Below are 21678 nucleotides of genomic sequence, written 5' to 3'. Positions count from 1 at the left end.
TCTAGTCTAGTCTATAGAGTAGTCTATAGAGTAGTCTATAGTCTAGTCTATAGAGTAGTCTATAGTCTAGTCTATAGAGTAGTCTATAGTCTAGTCTATAGATTAGTCTATAGTCTAGTCTATAGTCTAGTCAATGGAGTAGTATATAGTCCAGTCTATAGAGTTGTATATAGTCTAGTCTATAGAGTAGTATATAGTCTAATCAATAGTATAGTCTATAGTCTAGTCTATAGTCTAGTCTATAGTCTAGTCTATAGTCTAGTCTATAGTCTAGTCTATAGTCTAGTCTATAGTCTAGTCTATAGTCTAGTCTATAGTCTAGTCTATAGTTTAGTCTATAGTCTAGTCTATAGTCTAGTCAATAGAGTAGTATATAGTCCAGTCTATAGAGTTGTATATAGTCTAGTCTATAGAGTAGTATATAGTCTAATCTATAGTATAGTCTATAGTCTAGTCTATAGTCTAGTCTATAGTCTAGTCTATAGTCTAGTCTATAGGCTAGTCTATAGTCTAGTCTATAGTCTAGTCTATAGTCTAGTCTATAGTCTAGTCTATAGTCTAGTCTATAGTCTAGTCTATAGTCTAGTCTATAGTCTAGTCTATAGTCTAGTCTATAGTCTATTCTATAGTCTATTCTATAGTCTAGTCTATAGTCTAGTCTATAGTCTAGTCTATAGTCTAGTCTATAGTCTAGTCTATAGTCTAGTCTATAGTCTAGTCTATAGTCTAGTATAGTCTAGTCTATAGTCTAGTCTATAGTCTAGTCTATAGTCTAGTCTATAGTCTATAGTCTAGTCTATAGTCTAGTCTATAGTCTAGTCTATAGTCTAGTCTATAGTCTAGTCTATAGTCTAGTCTATAGTCTAGTCATTGGCCTAGTCTATAGTCTAGTCTATAGTCTAGTCTATAGTCTAGTCTATAGTCTAGTCTATAGTCTAGTCTATAGTCTAGTCTATAGTCTAGTCTATAGTCTAGTCTATAGTCTAGTCTATAGTCTAGTCTATAGTCTAGTCTATAGTCTAGTCTATAGTCTAGTCTATAGTCTAGTCTATAGTCTAGTCTATAGTCTAGTCTATAGTCTAGTCTATAGTCTAGTCTATAGTCTAGTCTATAGTCTAGTCTATAGTCTAGTCTATAGTCTAGTCTATAGTCTAGTCTATAGTCTAGTCTATAGTCTAGTCTATAGTCTAGTCTATAGTTTAGTCTATAGTTTAGTCTAAAGTCTAGTCTATAGTCTAGTCTATAGTCTAGTCTATAGTCTAGTCTATAGTCTAGTCTATAGTCTAGTCTATAGTCTAGTCTATAGTCTAGTCTATAGTCTAGTCTATAGTCTAGTCTATAGTTTAGTCTAAAGTCTAGTCTATAGTCTAGTCTATAGTCTAGTCTATAGTCTAGTCTATAGTCTAGTCTATAGTCTAGTCTATAGTCTAGTCTATAGTCTAGTCTATAGTCTAGTCTATAGTCTAGTCTATAGTCTAGTCTATAGTCTAGTCTATAGTCTAGTCTATAGTCTAGTCTATAGTCTAGTCTATAGTCTAGTCTATAGTCTAGTCTATAGTCTAGTCTATAGTCTAGTCTATAGTCTAGTCTATAGTCTAGTCTATAGTCTAGTCTATAGTCTAGTCTATAGTCTAGTCTATAGTCTAGTCTATAGTTTAGTCTAAAGTCTAGTCTATAGTCTAGTCTATAGTCTAGTCTATAGTCTAGTCTATAGTCTAGTCTAGTCTATCTAGTCTATAGTCTAGTCTATAGTCTAGTCTATAGTCTAGTCTATAGTCTAGTCTATAGTCTAGTCTATAGTCTAGTCTATAGTCTAGTCTATAGTCTAGTCTATAGTCTAGTCTATAGTCTAGTCTATAGTCTAGTCTATAGTCTAGTCTATAGTCTAGTCTATAGTCTAGTCTATAGTCTAGTCTATAGTCTAGTCTATAGTCTAGTCTATGGTCTAGTCTATAGTCTAGTCTATAGTCTAGTCTATAGTCTAGTCTATGGTCGTCTATGGTCTAGTCTTAGTCTAGTCTATAGTCTAGTCTATAGTCTAGTCTATAGTCTAGTCTATAGTCTAGTCTATAGTCTAGTCTATAGTCTAGTCTATAGTCTAGTCTATAGTCTAGTCTATAGTCTAGTCTATAGTCTAGTCTATAGTCTAGTCTATAGTCTAGTCTATAGTCTAGTCTATAGTCTAGTCTATAGTCTAGTCTATAGTCTAGTCTATAGTCTAGTCTATAGTCTAGTCTATGGTCTAGTCTATAGTCTAGTCTATAGTCTAGTCTATAGTCTAGTCTATAGTCTAGTCTCTATAGTCTAGTCTATAGTCTAGTCTATAGTCTAGTCTATAGTCTAGTCTATAGTCTAGTCTATAGTCTAGTCTATAGTCTAGTCTATAGTCTAGTCTATAGTCTAGTCTATAGTCTAGTCTATAGTCTAGTCTATAGTCTAGTCTATAGTCTAGTCTATAGTCTAGTCTATAGTCTAGTCTATAGTCTAGTCTATAGTCTAGTCTATAGTCTAGTCTATAGTCTAGTCTATAGTCTAGTCTATAGTCTAGTCTATAGTCTAGTCTATAGTCTAGTCTATAGTCTAGTCTATAGTCTAGTCTATAGTCTATATAGTCTAGTCTATAGTCTAGTCTATAGTCTAGTCTATAGTCTAGTCTATAGTCTAGTCTATAGTCTAGTCTATAGTCTAGTCTATAGTCTAGTCTATAGTCTAGTCTATAGTCTAGTCTATAGTCTAGTCTATAGTCTAGTCTATAGTCTAGTCTATAGTCTAGTCTATAGTCTAGTCTATAGTCTAGTCAATAGTCTAGTCTATAGTCTAGTCTATAGTCTAGTCTATAGTCTAGTCTATAGTCTAGTCTATAGTCTAGTCTATAGTCTAGTCTATAGTCTAGTCTATAGTCTAGTCTATGGTCTAGTCTATAGTCTAGTCAATAGTATAGTCTATAGTCTAGTCTATAGTCTAGTCTATAGTCTAGTCTATAGTCTATAGTCTAGTCTATAGTCTAGTCTATAGTCTAGTGTATAGTCTAGTCTATAGTCTAGTCTATAGTCTAGTCTATAGTCTAGTCTATAGTCTAGTCTATAGTCTAGTCTATAGTCTAGTCTATAGTCTAGTCTATAGTCTAGTCTATAGTCTAGTCTATAGTCTAGTCTATAGTCTAGTCTATAGTCTAGTCTATAGTCTAGTCAATAGTCTAGTCTATAGTCTAGTCTATAGTCTAGTCTATAGTCTAGTCTATAGTCTAGTCTATAGTCTAGTCTATAGTCTAGTCTATAGTCTAGTCTATAGTCTAGTCTATGGTCTAGTCTATAGTCTAGTCAATAGTATAGTCTATAGTCTAGTCTATAGTCTAGTCTATAGTCTAGTCTATAGTCTAGTCTAGTCTATAGTCTAGTCTATAGTCTAGTCTATAGGTAGTCTATAGTCTAATCTATAGTCTAGTCTATAGTCTAGTCTATAGTCTAGTCTATAGTCTAGTTTAGTCTATACCTAATCTATAACCTAATCTATAGTCTAGTCTATAGTCTAGTCTATATTCTAGTCTATAGTCTAGCCTATTGTCTGGATTGATATTGTCTCCAAGTAAACAAATGGGTGTAGAGTATGCGTTCTTTTGCTTATTCGTATGATTCGACAAACATTCAATAAATATTCTAAAACTTTCTCTGCTTTTGATTAGAGTTTCTTATGAAGAAAAAAACTAAATTTAAATGTATTTGTTCTATATAACTATCATTAATCGCGGAAGCATGTTTCTAAAAACCCCTTTTATACTATAATTTTTAATCAAAATAATATAAACTGATTGTCTTGCTTGAATTAAACCCACAAATATAAACAAAAACATTTATATAAATGTTTAGTTTAAGTCCAACTAAAGAGGTCAACTACTAAATCAAATAATGGTATGTTTTAAAATGGATCATTAAAACCCAGAAAAAGTAAAACATAAAACAAAATCATCTTCCTAGTGCATACATTTACAAAATCTAAGAAATTCTATTAATTTATATAAAAAAATAATCATCAATTTTTCATAATATTATATTTATAATTTTCCTTAAATAATAAAACATTTGATTTAAACGTTTTTAAGTTTTTTATAACTTTTTTTGTTTACTAAATTGTTGCTTTTTTTTTTTTTGTAAATATAAAACAAAACAAAAAAATCATCCTTCAAATCATGCTTTACTTTCATGTTCAAATCAAATCAAACAAATAAAAACTAAAGCTTGCCTATAAGCAAGTTACACCACCATTTAAGCCACGTTTAGATTCAGATCGTGATTTGGCCAATTTCCCACCAGAATTTACAGGCGAAGCGGTACAATTAACACCAGATGATGAGTAAGTAATTGTTTGTTTCGTTTTTTTCATTGTATAACTAAATAGCGGTATTTATTAATATTTAATAACTAATTATTTTAATTGTTTTTTAATCTTTTTAATACAATTTTAAAGAAATTTTAAAATTTTTTTATATTGTTTTCGAGTAAAAAATTAATTCTTTTCTTTTTTTTTCTTGGATTTTGTTCTTCTTTTTTCTTTAAAACAGTCGTGTTATTGATAATATAGATCAATCTGAATTTGAAGGTTCGAATATGTTAATCCATTGTTAATGTCTTTGGAAGACGAAGTTTGACATCACGAGTTTTGTGACTTACATCCTATAATATGCGTGTAAGTATGAACAGATATGGATTTTTTTATTATTTAATCTATAGTAGTTTATAGTCTAGTTTAAAGTCTAGTTATCTAGTTAAAGTCTAGTTATCTAGTTTAAAGTCTAGTCTATAGTCTAGTCATGGTATAAGTCTAGTCTATAGTCTAGTCAATGGTCTAGTCTATAGTATAGTCTATAGTCTAGTCTATAGTCTAGTCTATAGTCTAGTCTATAGTATAGTCTATAGTCTAGTCTATAGTCTAGTCTATAGTCTAGTCTATAGTCTAGTCTATAGTCTAGTCTATAGTCTAGTCTATAGTCTAGTCTATAGTCTAGTCTATAGTCTAGTCTATAGTCTTGTCTATAGTCTAGTCTATAGTCTAGTCTATAGTCTAGTCTATAGTCTAGTCTATAGTCTAGTCTATAGTCTAGTCTATAGTCTAGTCTATAGTCTAGTCTATAGTCTAGTCTATAGTCTAGTCTATAGTCTAGTCTATAGTCTAGTCTATAGTGTAGTCTATAGTCTAGTCTATAGTCTAGTCTATAGTCCAGTCTATAGTCTAGTCTATAGTCTAGTCTACAGTCTAGTCTATAGTCCAGTCTATAGTGTATATAGTCTAATCTTTAGTCTAGTCTATAGAGTAGTCTATAGTCTAGTCTAGAGTCTAGTCTATAGTCTAGTCTATAGTCTAGTCTATAGTCTAGTCTATAGTCTAGTCTATAGTCTAGTCTATAGTCTAGTCTATAGTCTAGTCTATAGTCTAGTCTATAGTCTAGTCTATAGTCTAGTCTATAGTCTAGTCTATAGTCTAGTCTATAGTCTAGTCTATAGTCTAGTCTATAGTCTAGTCTATAGTCTAGTCTATAGTCTTGTCTATAGTCTAGTCTATAGTCTAGTCTATAGTCTAGTCTATAGTCTAGTCTATAGTCTAGTCTATAGTCTAGTCTATAGTCTAGTCTATAGTCTAGTCTATAGTCTAGTCTATAGTCTATAGTCTAGTCTATAGTCTAGTCTATAGTCTAGTCTATAGTCTAGTCTATAGTCTAGTCTATAGTCTAGTCTATAGACTAGTCTATAGTCTAGTCTATAGTCTAGTCTATAGTCTAGACTATAGACTAGACTATAGACTAGACTAGTCTATAGACTAGTCTATAGACTAGTCTATAGTCTAGTCTAGACTAGTCTATAGTCTAGTCTATAGTCTAGTCTATAGTCTAGTCTATAGTCTAGTCTATAGTCTAGTCTATAGACTAGTCTATAGTCTAGTCTATAGTCTAGTCTATAGTCTAGTCTATAGTCTAGTCTATAGTAGTCTATAGCAGTCTATAGTCTAGTCTATAGTCTAGTATAGTCTAGTATAGTCTAGTCATAATCTAGTCTATAGTCTAGTCTATAGTCTAGTCTATAGTCTAGTCTATAGTCTAGTCTATAGTCTAGTTATAGTCTAGTCTATAGTCTAGTCTATAGTCTAGTCTATAGTCTAGTCTATAGTCTAGTCTATAGTAGTCTAGTCTATAGTCTAGTCTATAGAGTCTATAGTCTAGTCTATAGTCTAGTCTATAGTCTAGTCTATAGTCTAGTCTATAGTCTAGTCTAGTCTATAGTCTAGTCTATAGTCTAGTCTAGTCTATAGTCTAGTCTATAGTCTAGTCTATAGTCTAGTCTATAGTCTAGTCTATAGTCTAGTCTATAGTCTAGTCTATAGTCTAGTCTATAGTCTAGTCTATAGTCTAGTCTATAGTCTAGTCTATAGTCTAGTCTATAGTCTAGTCTATAGTCTAGTCTAGTCTAGTCTATAGTTTAGTCTATAGTCTAGTCTATAGTCTAGTCTATAGTCTAGTCTATAGTCTAGTCTATAGTCTAGTCTATAGTCTAGTCTATAGTCTAGTCTATAGTCTAGTCTATAGTCTAGTCTATAGTCTAGTATAGTCTAGTCTATAGTCTAGTCTATAGTCTAGTCTATAGTCTACTCTATAGTCTAGTCTATAGTCTTGTCCATTGTCTAGTCTTTAGTCTAGTCTATTTCTAGTCTATTGTATAGTCTATTGTTCAGTCTATAGTCTAGTCTATAGTCTAGTCTATGGTCTAGTCTATAGTCTAGTCTATAGTCTATGGTCTATAGTTTAGTCTATAGTTTGTTTTATAATCTAGTTTATGGTCTACTCTTGTTTTTGTTTTAAAATTTTTTTCTTATTTTCTTAATTTTCTTGCCTTTTTTTCAGCTTTATGGCGAAGATTCCAGTGACTATGATTCAGTTGCTGATGATTTAAGTTTATTACGTTTAAATGCTCCTAATAATAATTTAATTACACATTTAAATAATTATACTAATAATGATCACCAACAACAACAAACACAACAGCCACAACAACAACAATTACATCAACATCATCATTTACATCATGAGCAATTACAACATACGCATGATCCTCAACAACAGCAACAGTATCAAGATCAGCAACAACAACAACATTCTCATAATGGTAACAATAATAATACACATAATGCAAACAATAATAAAAGTTTATTACAGCACATGTTTTGCCTTCCATTAAACTAATCTAAAACTCTCTCCCCCCCCCAAAACCAATATCGAAACAAACAAACAATATAACTACAACAACTACTACTACTACTAAACAGCAACAAAGAACAACTTAAAAATCTGAAAAAAGTTAATAAACGAAATTAAAAGCCTATAACTTCTATTTCCATGTTAAGAATTAAGAAACAAAAAACACAACAAATACCATATGTATCATCATAATTTTAATAAGAAAGAGAGGAGGGAGGACACTTCTAAAAATCGTAAAAAACACTCAGTATAAGAAAAGATTTCAAGAAACAAAAAATATTATAATATTTATAAAACAAAAGTAATAAATAATAATAATAATAATAAAACGTTAACGTAAAAGACATGTATGTACACATTTTTCTATTCCACAACAACGCATTAACTCTTAAGATTATATACTAAAAAAAACAACAACAACAACAAACAAAATAGATTCGTTTATAATTAATGATGCATTAAAGAGCCTAATGAAAGTTTATTAAGATTAAGAAATTAACAAAATAAAACGAAAAATTACAATTTTGAAAATTAAAAATATTTAGTTGTTAGAATTAGTATTGATTTGAAAACAGTTCTAGAGTTTAAAGAAAAGTTTGCTGGACTAAAATATAATGCCATTAAGGTTTTGAGTAGTTTCAGAAAGAATTAGTTTAAAATTTGAACTTTCATTACAAGATTTTCAAAGTTAAAAGGTTTCGATTAAGAGGATGATCGCTGTGATTGTATTTAATCAGTTAGATGAGAAGATTTCACCATTTCAGCGAAATTCTTAATTGAATTCTGAACGTATGACGTTTAAATACAATTTGCAAGACCCTAAACTACAATATAGTAAAATTAACAAATTTGCAAGACTAAAAAAAAACTAGACAAAATGTATTTTCAAATTTTTAAAGAAATTTTGATTTTCATAATCAATTAACAATATAATTGCCCTTGTAAACCTTGCAAATGTACTAAATCTAACATAAATGCTAAAATTTACCATAATAAACAATTTGCAAGGCTTTAAATACAAAATAGCAAATTTACAAGACCTAAAAACCAAACAAAAAGCGAATGTGTTATCTAATTTTTCGAACAACTTTGGATTTTTATATAAAACTAACAAATTATTAGCCTTGTAAACCTTGCAAATGTAATAAATATAACAAAAATGTTTCAATATAGCTAATAAACCATTTACAAGGCTCTAAGTACAAAATAGCAAATTTACAAGACCTAAAAACCAAATAAAAATGAATGGGTTTTCCAATTTTCTAATAACTTTGGATATTTATGTACAACTAACTATTTATTAGCCTTGTAAAGCTTGCAAATGTAGTAAATTTAAAAAAATGCTAAAATTTACAATAATGAACAATTTGCCAGGGCCCCAATTACAAAATAGCAAATTTGCAACATTAAAATCCAGACAAAAACTTAAGTATTTCTAATTTGTATTTTTTGCTTAGATTTTTTTTATAAAACTAACTTTTTGTATGCCTTGTAAACCTTGTAAATCTAACAAAATCTAACAAAAATGCTAAAATTTACCTTAATGAACAATTTGCAAGGTTCGAACTACAAAATACCAAATTTACAAGACTTAAGAAAGCCACATAAACTCAAATTATTTTATTAATTTTTCAATTAATTTTGATTTTCATACGAAATGAATAAATTTTCATCCTTGTAAACCTTGCAAATGTAATAAATCTTTAATAATCTTCCCAATGTTCAAACAACTTGTGATTTTTATACTAATTTTAGTATTTTTGACTATTGCAAGTCTGTCAAATGTAGTGAATCTAGAAAAATCACTAAATACATGATTTACTATATCTAAAACAATTTGCAAGACTTTAAAACATGTAGCAAATGTAGACAATTGATGAGAAAAGCTGTAATTTGCAAGTTAACAAACAAATATTTAATTTACCAAGTTTACAAGGGCTTGTAAATATGAAACATCTGAACCATCGCATTAAATCTTCATAGTAAATTACTCTAGCTAACATAGCAATTCCGAAATTTACTTTTCGTTTTTAGTTTAGGGATTTTTTATGATATTGCAACCCTAGCAAATATTGCAAAACTATTTAAATGCCTGCACTTTATAATAAAACCACAAAATATTTCATTTACTATACCTAAATTTATTTACAAGTCTTTAAAACCTAACAAACAGGTCTTGTAAATATAAGAAATCTTTAAAATCATGCAGAATTTCATATGCAAACATATGCAAGGTCTTGTAAATATATTAAAAGTATATAAAAGTAAAATAAAATATGAGAAATTGAAAGTTATTAACCTTAAGTATATTTGCAATAACAGAAATGGGCAAAAAAGGTCTTGTAAATGGCTAAAGTTAGCAATGAATGAAAAAATATTTTATTACTTTTGCGTTTTTGCCTTTTAAAAAATAATTTCTTTTAAAAAACAAAATTTTATTTACTTTACAGTAGTTAACTGCCCTTGTAAACCTGGCAAACATAGTAAACTAACCTTGCAAACATGGCAAACTTAATTAGTTTTATGCTAGCAATTGCAATAAACACGAAATAACGATTTACTATACTTAAGTAAATTTACAAGGTCTTGCAAATGTATAAAAAGTATGTAAAAGTAATATAAAATATGTGAAATTGAGAGGTATAACCTTTAAGAGTATTTGCAACACCAAAAATAAACAAAAAAGGTCTTGCAAACTGTTAAAATCTGATGCCTAGAACTGTTTTGAAATTAATATTAAACAAAAACCAAAAAAAAATTCTCTTTCTATTTGAAAAAATGATCCGATAACTAAAAAGTATATAAAAAAAGAACAACTTTACTAAAATGCAATAGCTTATGATTAAAGAAAAACAACAACAAAAGAAACTAATAAGTTTTTTTTTTTTTAAATATGTTACAAATTATTATTAAATGTCTGTATTATTGTGTGAGTATTTTTTTAAAAAAGAAATCTAGTTTAAAAAATTAAGTATAAAAACAAACTTTATTCTAAATAAAATTAAAAAAAAAACAAAAAAAAAAAAAAACTTTTTCCGTCTCAATATTTTAATTAATTTATAAAGTTTGAAAGCAAAATAAAAAAAGTAAATTATATTATAACCCCCTTGTATTGTTTAAAACTGAAAAATTTAAAGAAAAATAAATAAATTATTACAAAAAAAAAAAAAAAAAGTTTAAAAACATTCCTTTTTAAAAAAATATTTAGCTCCTTAAACTAATTTACTATACTTTGTTTCTATGTGTATGTACTTATTTAACAATTTTTAAAGTTTTGTTTTAAATTTTTTTTATTTAAAATTTTATGTTCTATGTTTAAGTTTTCATATAAAATATTTTTATTATTTTAAATAAAAATTTCATGATAATTTTTCATAAAAGAAAAGTTTTAATAAAAATTAAATGATTTATTTCTTTGAATTGTAAAAAAACTCCAATTGAAATGTGAAAAAAGGGGCGTGGCAAGTTTTGAAAATATTCTGGTTCGTTTCCTTGTTCATGGTATATTTGCAAGATTAGCAAGTGGTCAGAATTTATCATTGAAAGTATCATTTTGTGTTTAAAATATTTGATTTACTATACCTAAGCAAGATTTGCAAGATTTAAAACATGTAGTAAATGTTGTATATCTAATGTAAAAGCTATACCTAACAGGTTAACAACAAAATATTTAATTTACTACACCAGAAGCCATTTGCAAGACTTCAAAAAGTTTGAAAACCTGTAGTAAATATTGTATATCTAATGTAAATGCTATAACTAACAAGTTAACAACAAAATATTTCATTTACTACACCTAAAGCAATTTGCAAGACCTTGTAAATGTGAAAAAATCTGAGTAAACTTTCAAACTGTCATTAACTGTCTTTATAGTAATATACTCTAGCCGATATAACAATTCAAACTCATGTTTTTAAATTAGTTTAGTGATTTTTTTACTATTGCAACCCTTGCAAATACAGTAAATCTAAGTAAAAGGCTGTAGTTTAAAATAAAACCATAAATATTACATTAACTATCACTGAAAATTATTTCTAGACTTAGAAATATTGCTAATTAGTCTTGTAAATTTGAATTCAGTATTTTTTTTTACTATTGCAACCCTTGCAAATATAGTAAATCTAATTAAAAGGCTATAGTTTACTATAAAACCACAAAATATGTCATTAACTATCAAAAATTATTTCTAGACTTAGAAATATTGCAAATAAGTCTTGTAATCTTACTCTGTTAAGTGTTTTTTATTATTGCACCCCTTGCAAATATTGTATAACTAATAAAATGGCTATAGTTTGTCACAAAGCCAGAAAATATTTCATTTAATATACCTAAAAAGCTATTTTGTGTTTCCCAGACTTACAACAATACTCATAGTAACTTTGCAAGGGTTGCAACTATGCCATGATTTCATTACTATAGTATTTCTTCAACATATTATAAAATTATTCTTCTTTCTCTTACCTTGTTGTCCACTTGAATAACTGTAAAACAAAGAAAATACAAACATTAGCAGAGTATAAACATTGTGGTAAATTTACAAGAGTGATTACATAATACTTAAATGTTTGGCAACATTTCCCTTAGTCACTTTTAATAAGGAAATTTTGCAAAATATTTCATTACCTTTAAGTAAGTCTTGCATATTTACAAGACCTGTCTTGCTATAGTTCTCAGGCTAGCAAATGAGCAAAAGTGTAGAAAAATCAATGTTTCATGTATGTTTCGTAAATTTGTAAAAATTTCATTATTTGCAAGGTTTACAAGACTGCAATTACATTAAAAATATAATTTCGTTAATGATCGAGCAAAAAATCGAGTTAAAAATTTAGAATCTTAGACTCAAGATACCAAATCATTGACGTCTTTAAGTCTTGCATAGTTGCAAGACTTCTATTTTATAGTTTACAGTCTTGAAAATTCGAGTAAATTTAGAAAAATCATGAATCTTGGCAAATTGCTAATTTGCACGGACTATAGTACAGACTATAGTCCAGGCTATATATTAAAGTCTTGGCAAATTGCCAATTTGCACGGACTATAGTCCAGACTATAGACAAGACTACAGTCCAGACTATAGATTAGACTATAGTCCAGACTATAGATTAGACTATAGGCCAGACTATAATTCAAACTATAGAGTCTAGTCTATAGTCCAGCCTATAGCCCAGACTATAGAATAGACTATAGCCCAGACTATAGACTAGACTATAGCCCAGACTATAGACTAGACTATAGCCCAGACTATAGACTAGACTATAGCCCAGACTATAGACTAGACTATAGCCCACACTATAGACTAGACTATAGCCCAGACTATAGACTAGACTATAGCCCAGACAATAGACTAGACAATAGTCCAGACTATAGACTAGACAATAGTCCAGACTATACGCTAGGCTCTAGTCCGACTTTAGTCCTGATTTAGACTAGACTATAGATTAGTCTATAGTCCAGGCTAGACTATAGAATAGACTATAGCCCAGACTATAGAATAGACTATAGCCCAGACTATAGACTAGACTATAGACTAGACAATAGTCCAGACTAGGCTCTAGGCTATACTTTAGACTAGACTATAGTCCGGGCTTTAGATTAGATTATAGTTCAGATTTAGACTAGACTATAGACTAGTCTATAGTCCAGACTATAGACTAAACTATAGTCCATACTATAGACTATACTATAGTCCATACTATAGACAAGACTATAGTCCATACTATAGACAAGACTATAGTCCATACTATAGACTAGACTATAGATTAGACTTTAGTCCAGACTATAGACTAGACGCTAGTCCAGAATATAGGCTAGACTCTAGTCCAGACAATACTCTAGCCCAAACTATAGACAAGGCGCTAGTCCAGACTATAGGCTAGACTCTAGCCCAGATTATAAGCTAAACTCTAGTCCAGACTATAGACTAGACTCTAGTCCAGACTATAGACTACACTCTAGTCCAGACAATAGACTAGACTACAGTCCGGACTATATCCTAAACTATAGTCCAGTCTATAATTTAGGTTATAGTCCAGAATATAGATTATTGTCCAAAATATAGACTAGACAATCGTCCAGATTTATAGATATAGGCAAGACTATAGTCCAGATTATAGTCAAGACTATAGATTATAGATAAATGTTCAGACTGAAGACTAGACAATAGCACAGACTATAGAATAGTTTATGGACCAGACTATAAATAGAATAGACTGTAGTCCAGACTAAAGACTAGACTATAGATAAGACTATTGATTAGACTATATATCATATTAAAGTCCAGACTTTATTCTACACAATAGTCCAGACTATACACTATAGATAAGACTATAGACTAGATTAATTGTAATCTAGACTATATATTCGACTCTGTATGCAAGACCTATGGTCCATACAATATTCCTGACTATATACTACACTATAGATCAAACTATAATCCAAACTATATCCAGGTCTAGAGTCTAAGAAGTGTAGACTAAAGTTCAGACTATAGATTAGAATTAAGTGTAGTGTATAGTGTAGACTGTAGTGCAGACTATAGCCCACATTATAGTTCTAGACTATAGACTCGTCTGCAATTTAAAACTATAGTCAAAACTAAAGTCCAAACTATAATCTAGAATACTAGTCTAGTGAAGTGACTATAGTCTAGTGACTATAGACTAGTGGGTATTATGGATTAGAGACTAAACTATAGTATATATAGACTAATTTCTAAATCTTCAAAGGGCATGCTTGATCCACTTCATTCTCATACAAGTTGGAGCAATTTGTTTTTAATTGTGTTCTGTTTTATGTTTTAGATCGAAAAATTTTAAGACCCCAGTTAATATGTATTAAAATATTGAAAGAAAAAAAATTACTAAAATATTAAAAATAATAAACTGTGTTGTTTGTTACTGCATTATTAAAATAAAATCCCCCCCAAAAAAAATTAACAAATAAATTTATAGTTAAAAATTTTTAGCAAAAAATAAAACAAAATATTTAAGAAAAAAAAATCAAAGCACCTTTGTAAATGATGACTTATATTTATTAAAAATAAAAAATAATTTAAATGAAAAACAAAAAATAAAACATTTTTAAAGAAAAGGGCACTTAAAAAGCAAGACCATTTGAAAAAAGACAAGTCTTTTTTAAATAAAAAAAAAAAAAATAACTCAAGTAGTCAAGTAATCTAAAAGAATTATATTATATATACACACACATTATAATCTAATAAACAAATTCTAAACTTTAAATATTAAGATTTGAAAAATTTTAACTAAAAAACTAAAAAAAAATCGGATTAAAAATACCCAAACAACAAAAAAGCTTTACTGAAAATTATTTTTTCATTTTAAAATTCAATTTCAGTTACAATTGATTTCAATGTTGTGAATTTTCAGTTAAAAAATCTTTTACAAAATCTATGATTTTTACTTTTCTTTTCTAGTAATCTATATACTTTAGGAATTTCATCTTTAAATTGAAAAAAATAAAATGGAACCGAAAACAATTAATTACAAAATAAAATTATAAAAACAACAATAACAACAAAATATTGTTATAAAACAATTATAATAAATTGAAAAATAAAAACTGAAATTAATTCATACAATTATAAGATTTATAAAATGTGTTTTATTTTAAGGGTGAAATTTTGCAAATTCAGAATGATCTAGAAGTTTACTATGGGTCTAAAGTTTAAACTAGATTATATTAAAGAAGAGAACTAGAATTGAACTAGAACTAGAACAGAACAGAACTAGAACTAGAACTAGAACTAGAACAGAACTAGAACAGAACTAGAACAGAACTAGAACAGAACTAGAGCAGAACTAGAACAGAACTAGAACAGAACTAGAACAGAACTAGAACAGAACTAGAACAGAACTAGAACAGAACTAGAACAGAACTAGAACTGAACTAGAACTAGAACAGAACTAGAACAGAACTAGAAAAAAACTAGAACAGAACAAGAACAGAACTAGAACAGAACTAGAACAGAACTAGAACAGAACTAGAACAGAACTAGAACAGAACTAGAACAGAACTAGAACAGAACTAGAACAGAACTAGAACAGAACTAGAACAGAACTAGAACAGAACTAGAACAGAACTAGAACAGAACTAGAACAGAACTAGAACAGAACTAGAACAAAACTAGAACAGAACTAGAACAGAACTAGAACAGAACTAGAACAGAACTAGAACAGAACTAGAACAGAACTAGAGCAGAACTAGAACAGAACTAGAACAGAACTAGAACAGAACTAGAACAGAACTAGAACAGAACTAGAACAGAACTAGAGCAGAACTAGAACAGAACTAGAACAGAACAAGAACAGAAGTAGAACAGAACTAGAACAGAACTAGAACAGAACTAGAACAGAACTAGAACTGAACTAGAACTGAACTAGAACTGAACTAGAACAGAACTAGAACAGAAATAGAACAGAACTAGAACAGAACAAGAACAGAACAAGAACAGAACTAGAACAGAACTAGAACAGAACTAGAACAGAACTAGAACAGAACTAGAGCAGAACTAGGGCAGAACTAGAACAGAACTAGAACAGAACTAGAACAGAACTAGAACAGAACAGAAACAGAACTAGAACAGAACTAGAACAGAACTAGAACAGAACTAGAACAGAACTAGAACAGAACTAGAACAGAACTAGAACAGAACTAGAACAGAACTAGAACAGAACTAGAACAGAACTAGAACAGAACTAGAACAGAACTAGAACAGAACTAGAACAGAACTAGAACAGAACTAGAACAGAACTAGAACAGAACTAGAACAGAACTAGAACAGAACTAGAACAGAACTAGAACAGAACTAGAACAGAACTAGAACAGAACTAGAACAGAACTAGAACAGAACTAGAACAGAACTAGAACAGAACTAGAACAGAACTAGAACAGAACTAGAACAGAACTAGAACAGACTAGAACAGAACTAGAACAGAACTAGAACAGAACTAGAACAGAACTAGAACAGAACTAGAACAGAACTAGAACAGAACTAGAACAGAAATAGAACAGAACTAGAATGGAACTAGAATCGAACTAGAACAGAACTAGAACTCAACTAAAACTCAACTAGAAGTGTAGTAGAACCGAACTTGTACTGGACTAGAACTAAACTATAAGCGAACTAATTAGTATATGTTTGCCCATGACTGGTCAGCGATGATGATGATAAAACTTAACAAGTTCGTATAGACTTCGTTTTTTTTAAGTTCTATTTCCTTTCTCTTCTCTTTCCTTTCCTTCTTTCCCATACAAATGAAACACTTATATTCGTGTTTCGTTTATGCGTACAAGTAAATGTCTACATCACAAAAATAAGGAAAATACCGGGTTAATTTCCCTTTTAGTCATATCTACAAATACTATTTACGAATGCTTCGTTTTCATTCGTTTGGATCGTATGAATAATATTCGTTTTACGTGATCTTGAGTTACTTCTTTCTTCTTTTATGTTATTCTTTACTTGAATATATTTGTACTCTGGTGCATATGTATTTATTTTATGGTAATTTTTATTTACTATTGTGACGTCATATTTCATACGGACCTGCGCATATGGCAAATGCCGTCGTGCAATTCACGAAGATCTATTTCTATTTATCATTTCCAATAACTACTTGATGGAGTTAGGTTGTGTTTTTTTAAATGATATTTAAAGAAGTTAAGTACGTGATTATTTAAAAAAAATTATTTATTTTGATTTAATAATATTTATGTTGTTTGTGTGAAAGTTTGGACTTTTTGCAAAAAAAAAAAAAAAAATTAAAAATAAACAAATAAAAATGTAATTTTTCAAAAATAAAGGGGAATACCAGATTAATACACCACAACAAAACATAATCAAAATCAAGCGTATTTAATAAAGTCAAGCGAGTAAAAGCTTATCTGTGCCGGGTCGGCTGTTGCAAAAAATTGTGTAATTTTGTAAGTTCTTAAAAATTGTTTAATCTAAATTATGATAAAAATAAATAAATACAAAAAAAAAAAAATCCAACATTTAAGCAAATTGTTTTTGTTTTTCAGCTATAAAAAGATCACAATGGTCGTGTTGTCATATCTAACTAAACAACCTGATCCACTGGAAAGATTTGCCTATGATAGTGCTATAAGAAAAAAGAGCACATTAACAAGTGAATATATACTTTTGAACGACACAATATATCCAGAAGTTTGGATTGTGGTCGATTTATATAGTCATATGGATCCGCCACTTTTGTCACCTCATATACTGAGAAAAAATACCGCTAGAAATGCAAAACTAATAATAGACATAATGCAAAAGCCGGTTCCTAATAGCAGCTATTATAAATACAACTTAAATAACTGTCACATACGTAAAACCTGTAGTTTACGGCTAAAAAACGAAATCAAAGGAAAGCTACAATATTTGAAAAGTTGGCAGATGGAACAATCTCTAGATGAAAAAGCTAAGAATGTCATAGAAAATACTATAGATACGGATTATTTTGGTATAAATAGCGGTAAAAAGGTAAGAATATTAAAAAAAATATTCCACATATTCCTATAAATATAACTCAAACTCTTTAGGTCTACATAGGCTTTACTGCTTATGCCCGCAATCCTAGCAATGGTTGTAAAGAACAAATATCAGACACAATATTTTCCAATGCCATTTATGACATCTGTAATTTTTCAACCGTAACACCTAGTTTTGCAACAACTGCTGGTCGTTCAGAACATATCATTAAACTTAGCGATAACCAACTTACAACAACACCATCAAGCGTTCAAATTAAATTATCCCATGAAGATAATAGTTGGCAAGCTTGGACTATGGGTCATTTGCAAAAGATGGTTTACATTTCACTGCCCCACCCTATACGGGCCATATTAATTCGAACGATAACAATCGTCTGATTAATTTGCAAGTTATGGAGAATTTATCTCTTGTTGCCATTAAATTTGTTTATATCGTTAATAATTAAACTATTTATAAGTATATAACTAATTTAACTTTATTTCTAATATATTTATTTTTAATTAATAATTACACTTAAAAAGATCACATTTTGTTGTTATTTTTTTTAATTTGATTTTATAAAGCTTTAACTTTCTTATGTCGATAGTATCGAACAGGGCTCCTGCATTATTTCTTGAATCTTTGCTTCGGGTATTTCTACTTGATTGGCCAGCAGAGTGTGTACAATACCACTAAGCTTATGGCCGCTGGAACGTGTCTGCAGGCGAAATTCAACATCGTTTTCATGGACCACAGTATCGGTGCCACCGTCGACAAATTCGGCCTGAAATAGATTAAAATGTAATTTGCTTTAGATCAAGTCCAGATCAGTTGAAGTATAGTTCGAGGTCTTTACTAGTCCAGTTTAGTTCCACTTATCGTTTAGCTCCAGTACATATCTAGTTCAGTCCTAGTTTAGTTCTACTATGGTTCTAGTTCTGTTCTAGTTCTGTTCTAGTTCTGTTCTAGTTCTGTTCTAGTTCTGTTCTAGTTCTGTTCTAGTTCTGTTCTAATTCTGTTCTAGTTCTGTTCTAGTTCTGTTCTAGTTCTGTTCTAGTTCTGTTCTAGTTCTGTTCTAGTTCTGTTCTAGTTCTGTTCTAGTTCTGTTCTAGTTCTATTCTAGTTCTGTTTTCTAGTTCTGTTCTAGTTCTGTTCTAGTTCTGTTCTAGTTCTGTTCTAGTTCTGTTCTAGTTCTGTTCTAGTTCTGTTCTAGTTCTGTTCTAGTTCTGTTCTAGGTCTGTTCTAGTTCTGTTCTAGTTCTGTTCTAGTTCTGTTCTAGTTCTGTTCTAGTTCTGGTTCTAGTTCTGTTCTAGTTCTATTCTTAGTTCTGTTCTAGTTCTTAGTTCTGTTCTAGTTCTGTTCTAGTTCTGTTCTAGTTCTGTTCTGTTCTGTTCTAGTTCTGTTCTAGTTCTGTTCTAGTTCTGTTCTAGTTCTGTTCTAGTTCTGTTCTAGTTCTGTTCTAGTTCTGTTCTAGTTCTGTTCTAGTTCTGTTCTAGTTCTGTTCTAGTTCTGTTCTAGTTCTTCTAGTTCTGTTCTATGGTCTGTTCTAGTTCTAGTTCTGTTCTAGTTCTTGTCTAGTTATGTTCTAGTTATGTTCTAGTTCTGTTCTAGTTCTGTAGTTCTGTTCTAGTTCTGTTCTAGTTCTGTTCTAGTTCTGTTCTAGTTCTGTCTAGTTCTGTTCTAGTTCTGTTCTAGTTCTGTTCTAGTTCTGTTCTAGTTCTGTTCTAGTTCTGTTCTAGTTCTGTTCTAGTTCTGTTCTAGTTCTGTCTAGTTCTGTTCTAGTTCTGTTCTAGTTCTGTTCTAGTTCTGTTCTAGTTCTGTTCTAGTTCTGTTCTAGTTCTGTTCTAGTTCTGTTCTAGTTCTGTTCTAGTTCTGTTCTAGTTCTGTTCTAGTTCTGTTCTAGTTCTGTTCTAGTTCTGTTCTAGTTCTGTTCTAGTTCTGTTCTAGTTCTGTTCTAGTTCTGTTCTAGTTCTGTTCTAGTTGTTCTAGTTCTGTTCTAGTTCTGTTCTAGTTCTGTTCTAGTTCTGTTCTAGTTCTTTCTAGTTGTTCTAGTTCTGTTCTAGTTCTGTTCTAGTTCTGTTCTAGTTTAGTCTGTTCTAGTTCTGTTCTAGTTCTGTTCTAGTTCTGTTCTAGTTCTGTTCTAGTTCTGTTCTAGTTCTGTTCTAGTTCTGTTCTAGTTCTGTTCTAGTTCTGTTCTAGTTCTGTTCTAGTTCTGTTCTAGTTCTGTTCTAGTTCTGTTCTAGTTCTGTTCAGTTCTGTTCTAGTTCTGTTCTAGTTCTGTTCTAGTTCTGTTCTAGTTCTGTTCTAGTTCTGTTCTAGTTCTGTTCTAGTTCTGTTCCAGTTCTGTTCTAGTTCTGTTCTATTTCCGTTCTACTTCTATCTACCGTTTCATTCCGTAGTTTATCATTGATGAATAAATTCAATGTATCCAATTCCAGCATAATCCGATATTCTACACCATTTATAGTTGTAACCCATAAACGATATTGTTTTGTCTGTTCCTCGGTATACTGATCATGAGATTTGCCATCAATAAAAAGAAGATATTCATATTTGAAACCGGGCGCCGGATCGACACGTATAATACAGCGGGCATCATTTATATAAAAAGTATCTTCACCCACCAACTTAAACATCCAGTCACGTCTTAAGACTTCCTAAATTGTGAAAAAGTTTAAGTATAATGTAGAAAAAAGATTTTTGCCACTTAATGCCTCTAACCTTGCCATTAACCCATATCATACGTCTGCCACTGGTTGTGCCATGTTCCAGTTCAATTCGATACATTTTACCATTTATCGGTGCACACCATTTGGCTACAATATTATTTTTATTATAACGTTTCTCTTCCGGTATATGATCCAAACTCATGATGGGTTTTGTTGAGAGATTTTCTAATTTCAACAGGGGCGATAAAAATGACATGTTATGGATCAAAGAAAAAAACTGTAAGTAAAACAAGTATAGAGATATTGTAGATAGTTTAGATCAGTTTCTTTTGATCACTTTATATCGAACAAAGATTCTTGAAAAACTCAATTTATTTGAATCTTGGGAATGACTTTATGGAATTCTGAATTAATATTCTTAACGTGTGTGATGTAGTTTTACTTTTCACTTTTGCATTTTTTGTTAGAAAATATAGATGATCATATATTATAGGTTTTTTCTTAATTGGAACGATATTTAAAGATTAACTGCCGATTTTAAATTTATTTAATTTTAAAATTTTTTTCTCAAGGATTTTAAACCACATTTGTTATAACTTTTTTTTTACAAACTTTTATGAAGGACTTTAGCATATATTTAAATCATTAAAAACTATTAATTATTTAAAATTTTTCTTAATTCACTTATACACACAAACTTTAGTTTAATAGATAATAGCTCCCCAGTGTAATTACTATGGTATGTCATGACATCACACACGTTAGTAATGCATGATAATTGCGCGTTAATTTTATTTTAAATTTACATTTTAATTAAAAACTATTAGTTTTTTCTTTTCTCTGTAAATATTTACTTAAAATCGTTTAAAAAAACTCCCTTTTTTGTTTGTTTATTTGGTCAAAAACCTTTTTTGCGCGACTATTTTAAAATCTTCCAAGACAATAATACGTTTATTTGTAGAGCAATGATTTTATGGATTTTACAACACATTTAAAGTGGAAAATAATAATAACTGAGTGTTTACCGCTAGAGCGCTAATAAAATACTAAAAAAATATTTCTTGTAAAAACACAAGAAATACAACCGAAATAACAAAAACAACAACAACAACAGAACCACAACAACAGCAGCAAACAACAAAAACAATTTATAAACGAATTGTTTGCTAGCTGGATGGATGTCCTATAGCCAAATGTAAGTATTTATTCCCTTAACGCTTTTTACCAAAAAGCATAGACGACACTAGCTCGTATACTAGTAGTGAAAT

General features: G+C 29.9%; 3 protein-coding genes across 7 annotated transcripts; 2 read left to right on the top strand and 1 right to left on the bottom strand.

Moving 5' to 3' along the window:
• Positions 1–4603: 4603 nt before the first annotated feature.
• LOC119604267 (sex-determining region Y protein-like) lies at positions 4604–7728 on the top strand. 3 transcript variants are annotated; one of them, XM_037956770.1, is made up of 3 exons: positions 4604–4683; positions 6890–7151; positions 7312–7728. In XM_037956770.1, the coding sequence occupies exons 1-3, from the start codon at positions 4678–4680 to the stop codon at positions 7335–7337; spliced, it is 294 nt and encodes a 97-aa protein (XP_037812698.1). In that variant the 5' UTR covers positions 4604–4677; the 3' UTR covers positions 7338–7728. The 3 variants fall into 3 exon arrangements, with proteins under 3 accessions (XP_037812698.1, XP_037812697.1, XP_037812696.1); XM_037956769.1 differs by having other exon boundaries at positions 7202–7326; XM_037956768.1 differs by having other exon boundaries at positions 6890–7395.
• Positions 7729–16986: 9258 nt separating this feature from the next.
• On the top strand, positions 16987–18249 carry LOC119604264. The gene is made up of 3 exons (XM_037956764.1): positions 16987–17185; positions 17285–17750; positions 17810–18249. The coding sequence occupies exons 2-3, from the start codon at positions 17301–17303 to the stop codon at positions 18137–18139; spliced, it is 780 nt and encodes a 259-aa protein (XP_037812692.1). The 5' UTR covers positions 16987–17185; positions 17285–17300; the 3' UTR covers positions 18140–18249.
• LOC119604265 (fas apoptotic inhibitory molecule 1-like) lies at positions 18226–21465 on the bottom strand. 3 transcript variants are annotated; one of them, XM_037956766.1, is made up of 4 exons: positions 21217–21465; positions 20463–20687; positions 20126–20398; positions 18226–18525 (listed from the first exon to the last, which is right to left on the bottom strand). In XM_037956766.1, exons 2-4 carry the CDS (start codon positions 20664–20666, stop codon positions 18337–18339), a joined length of 666 nt encoding a protein of 221 aa, XP_037812694.1. In that variant the 5' UTR covers positions 20667–20687; positions 21217–21465; the 3' UTR covers positions 18226–18336. The 3 variants fall into 3 exon arrangements, with proteins under 3 accessions (XP_037812694.1, XP_037812693.1, XP_037812695.1); XM_037956765.1 differs by having other exon boundaries at positions 21265–21465; XM_037956767.1 differs by having other exon boundaries at positions 20463–20635; positions 21265–21465.
• Between the last annotated feature and the right edge of the window lie 213 nt (positions 21466–21678).

The sequence above is a fragment of the Lucilia sericata genome, unplaced genomic scaffold (genome assembly GCF_015586225.1).
Source record: "Lucilia sericata isolate MDLA Ls3-8-SP2 unplaced genomic scaffold, ASM1558622v1 Contig000376F_arrow, whole genome shotgun sequence".
NCBI lineage: Eukaryota > Metazoa > Arthropoda > Insecta > Diptera > Calliphoridae > Lucilia > Lucilia sericata.
Note: the sequence above shows the minus strand (reverse complement) of the source record. Positions and strands in the feature narration are given on the sequence as shown.

Coding starts and splice junctions, on each gene's coding strand:
- LOC119604264 (XM_037956764.1), top strand. CDS start 17,301: ATGGTCGTGTTGTCATATCTAACTAAACAACCTGATCCACTGGAAAGA. Junction 17,751..17,809: donor GTATAAATAGCGGTAAAAAG/GTAAGAATATTA, acceptor CAAACTCTTTAG/GTCTACATAGGCTTTACTGC.
- LOC119604265 (XM_037956766.1), bottom strand. CDS start 20,666: ATGTCATTTTTATCGCCCCTGTTGAAATTAGAAAATCTCTCAACAAAA. Junction 20,399..20,462: donor TGATATGGGTTAATGGCAAG/GTTAGAGGCATT, acceptor TTCACAATTTAG/GAAGTCTTAAGACGTGACTG. Junction 18,526..20,125: donor ATAAACTACGGAATGAAACG/GTAGATAGAAGT, acceptor AATCTATTTCAG/GCCGAATTTGTCGACGGTGG.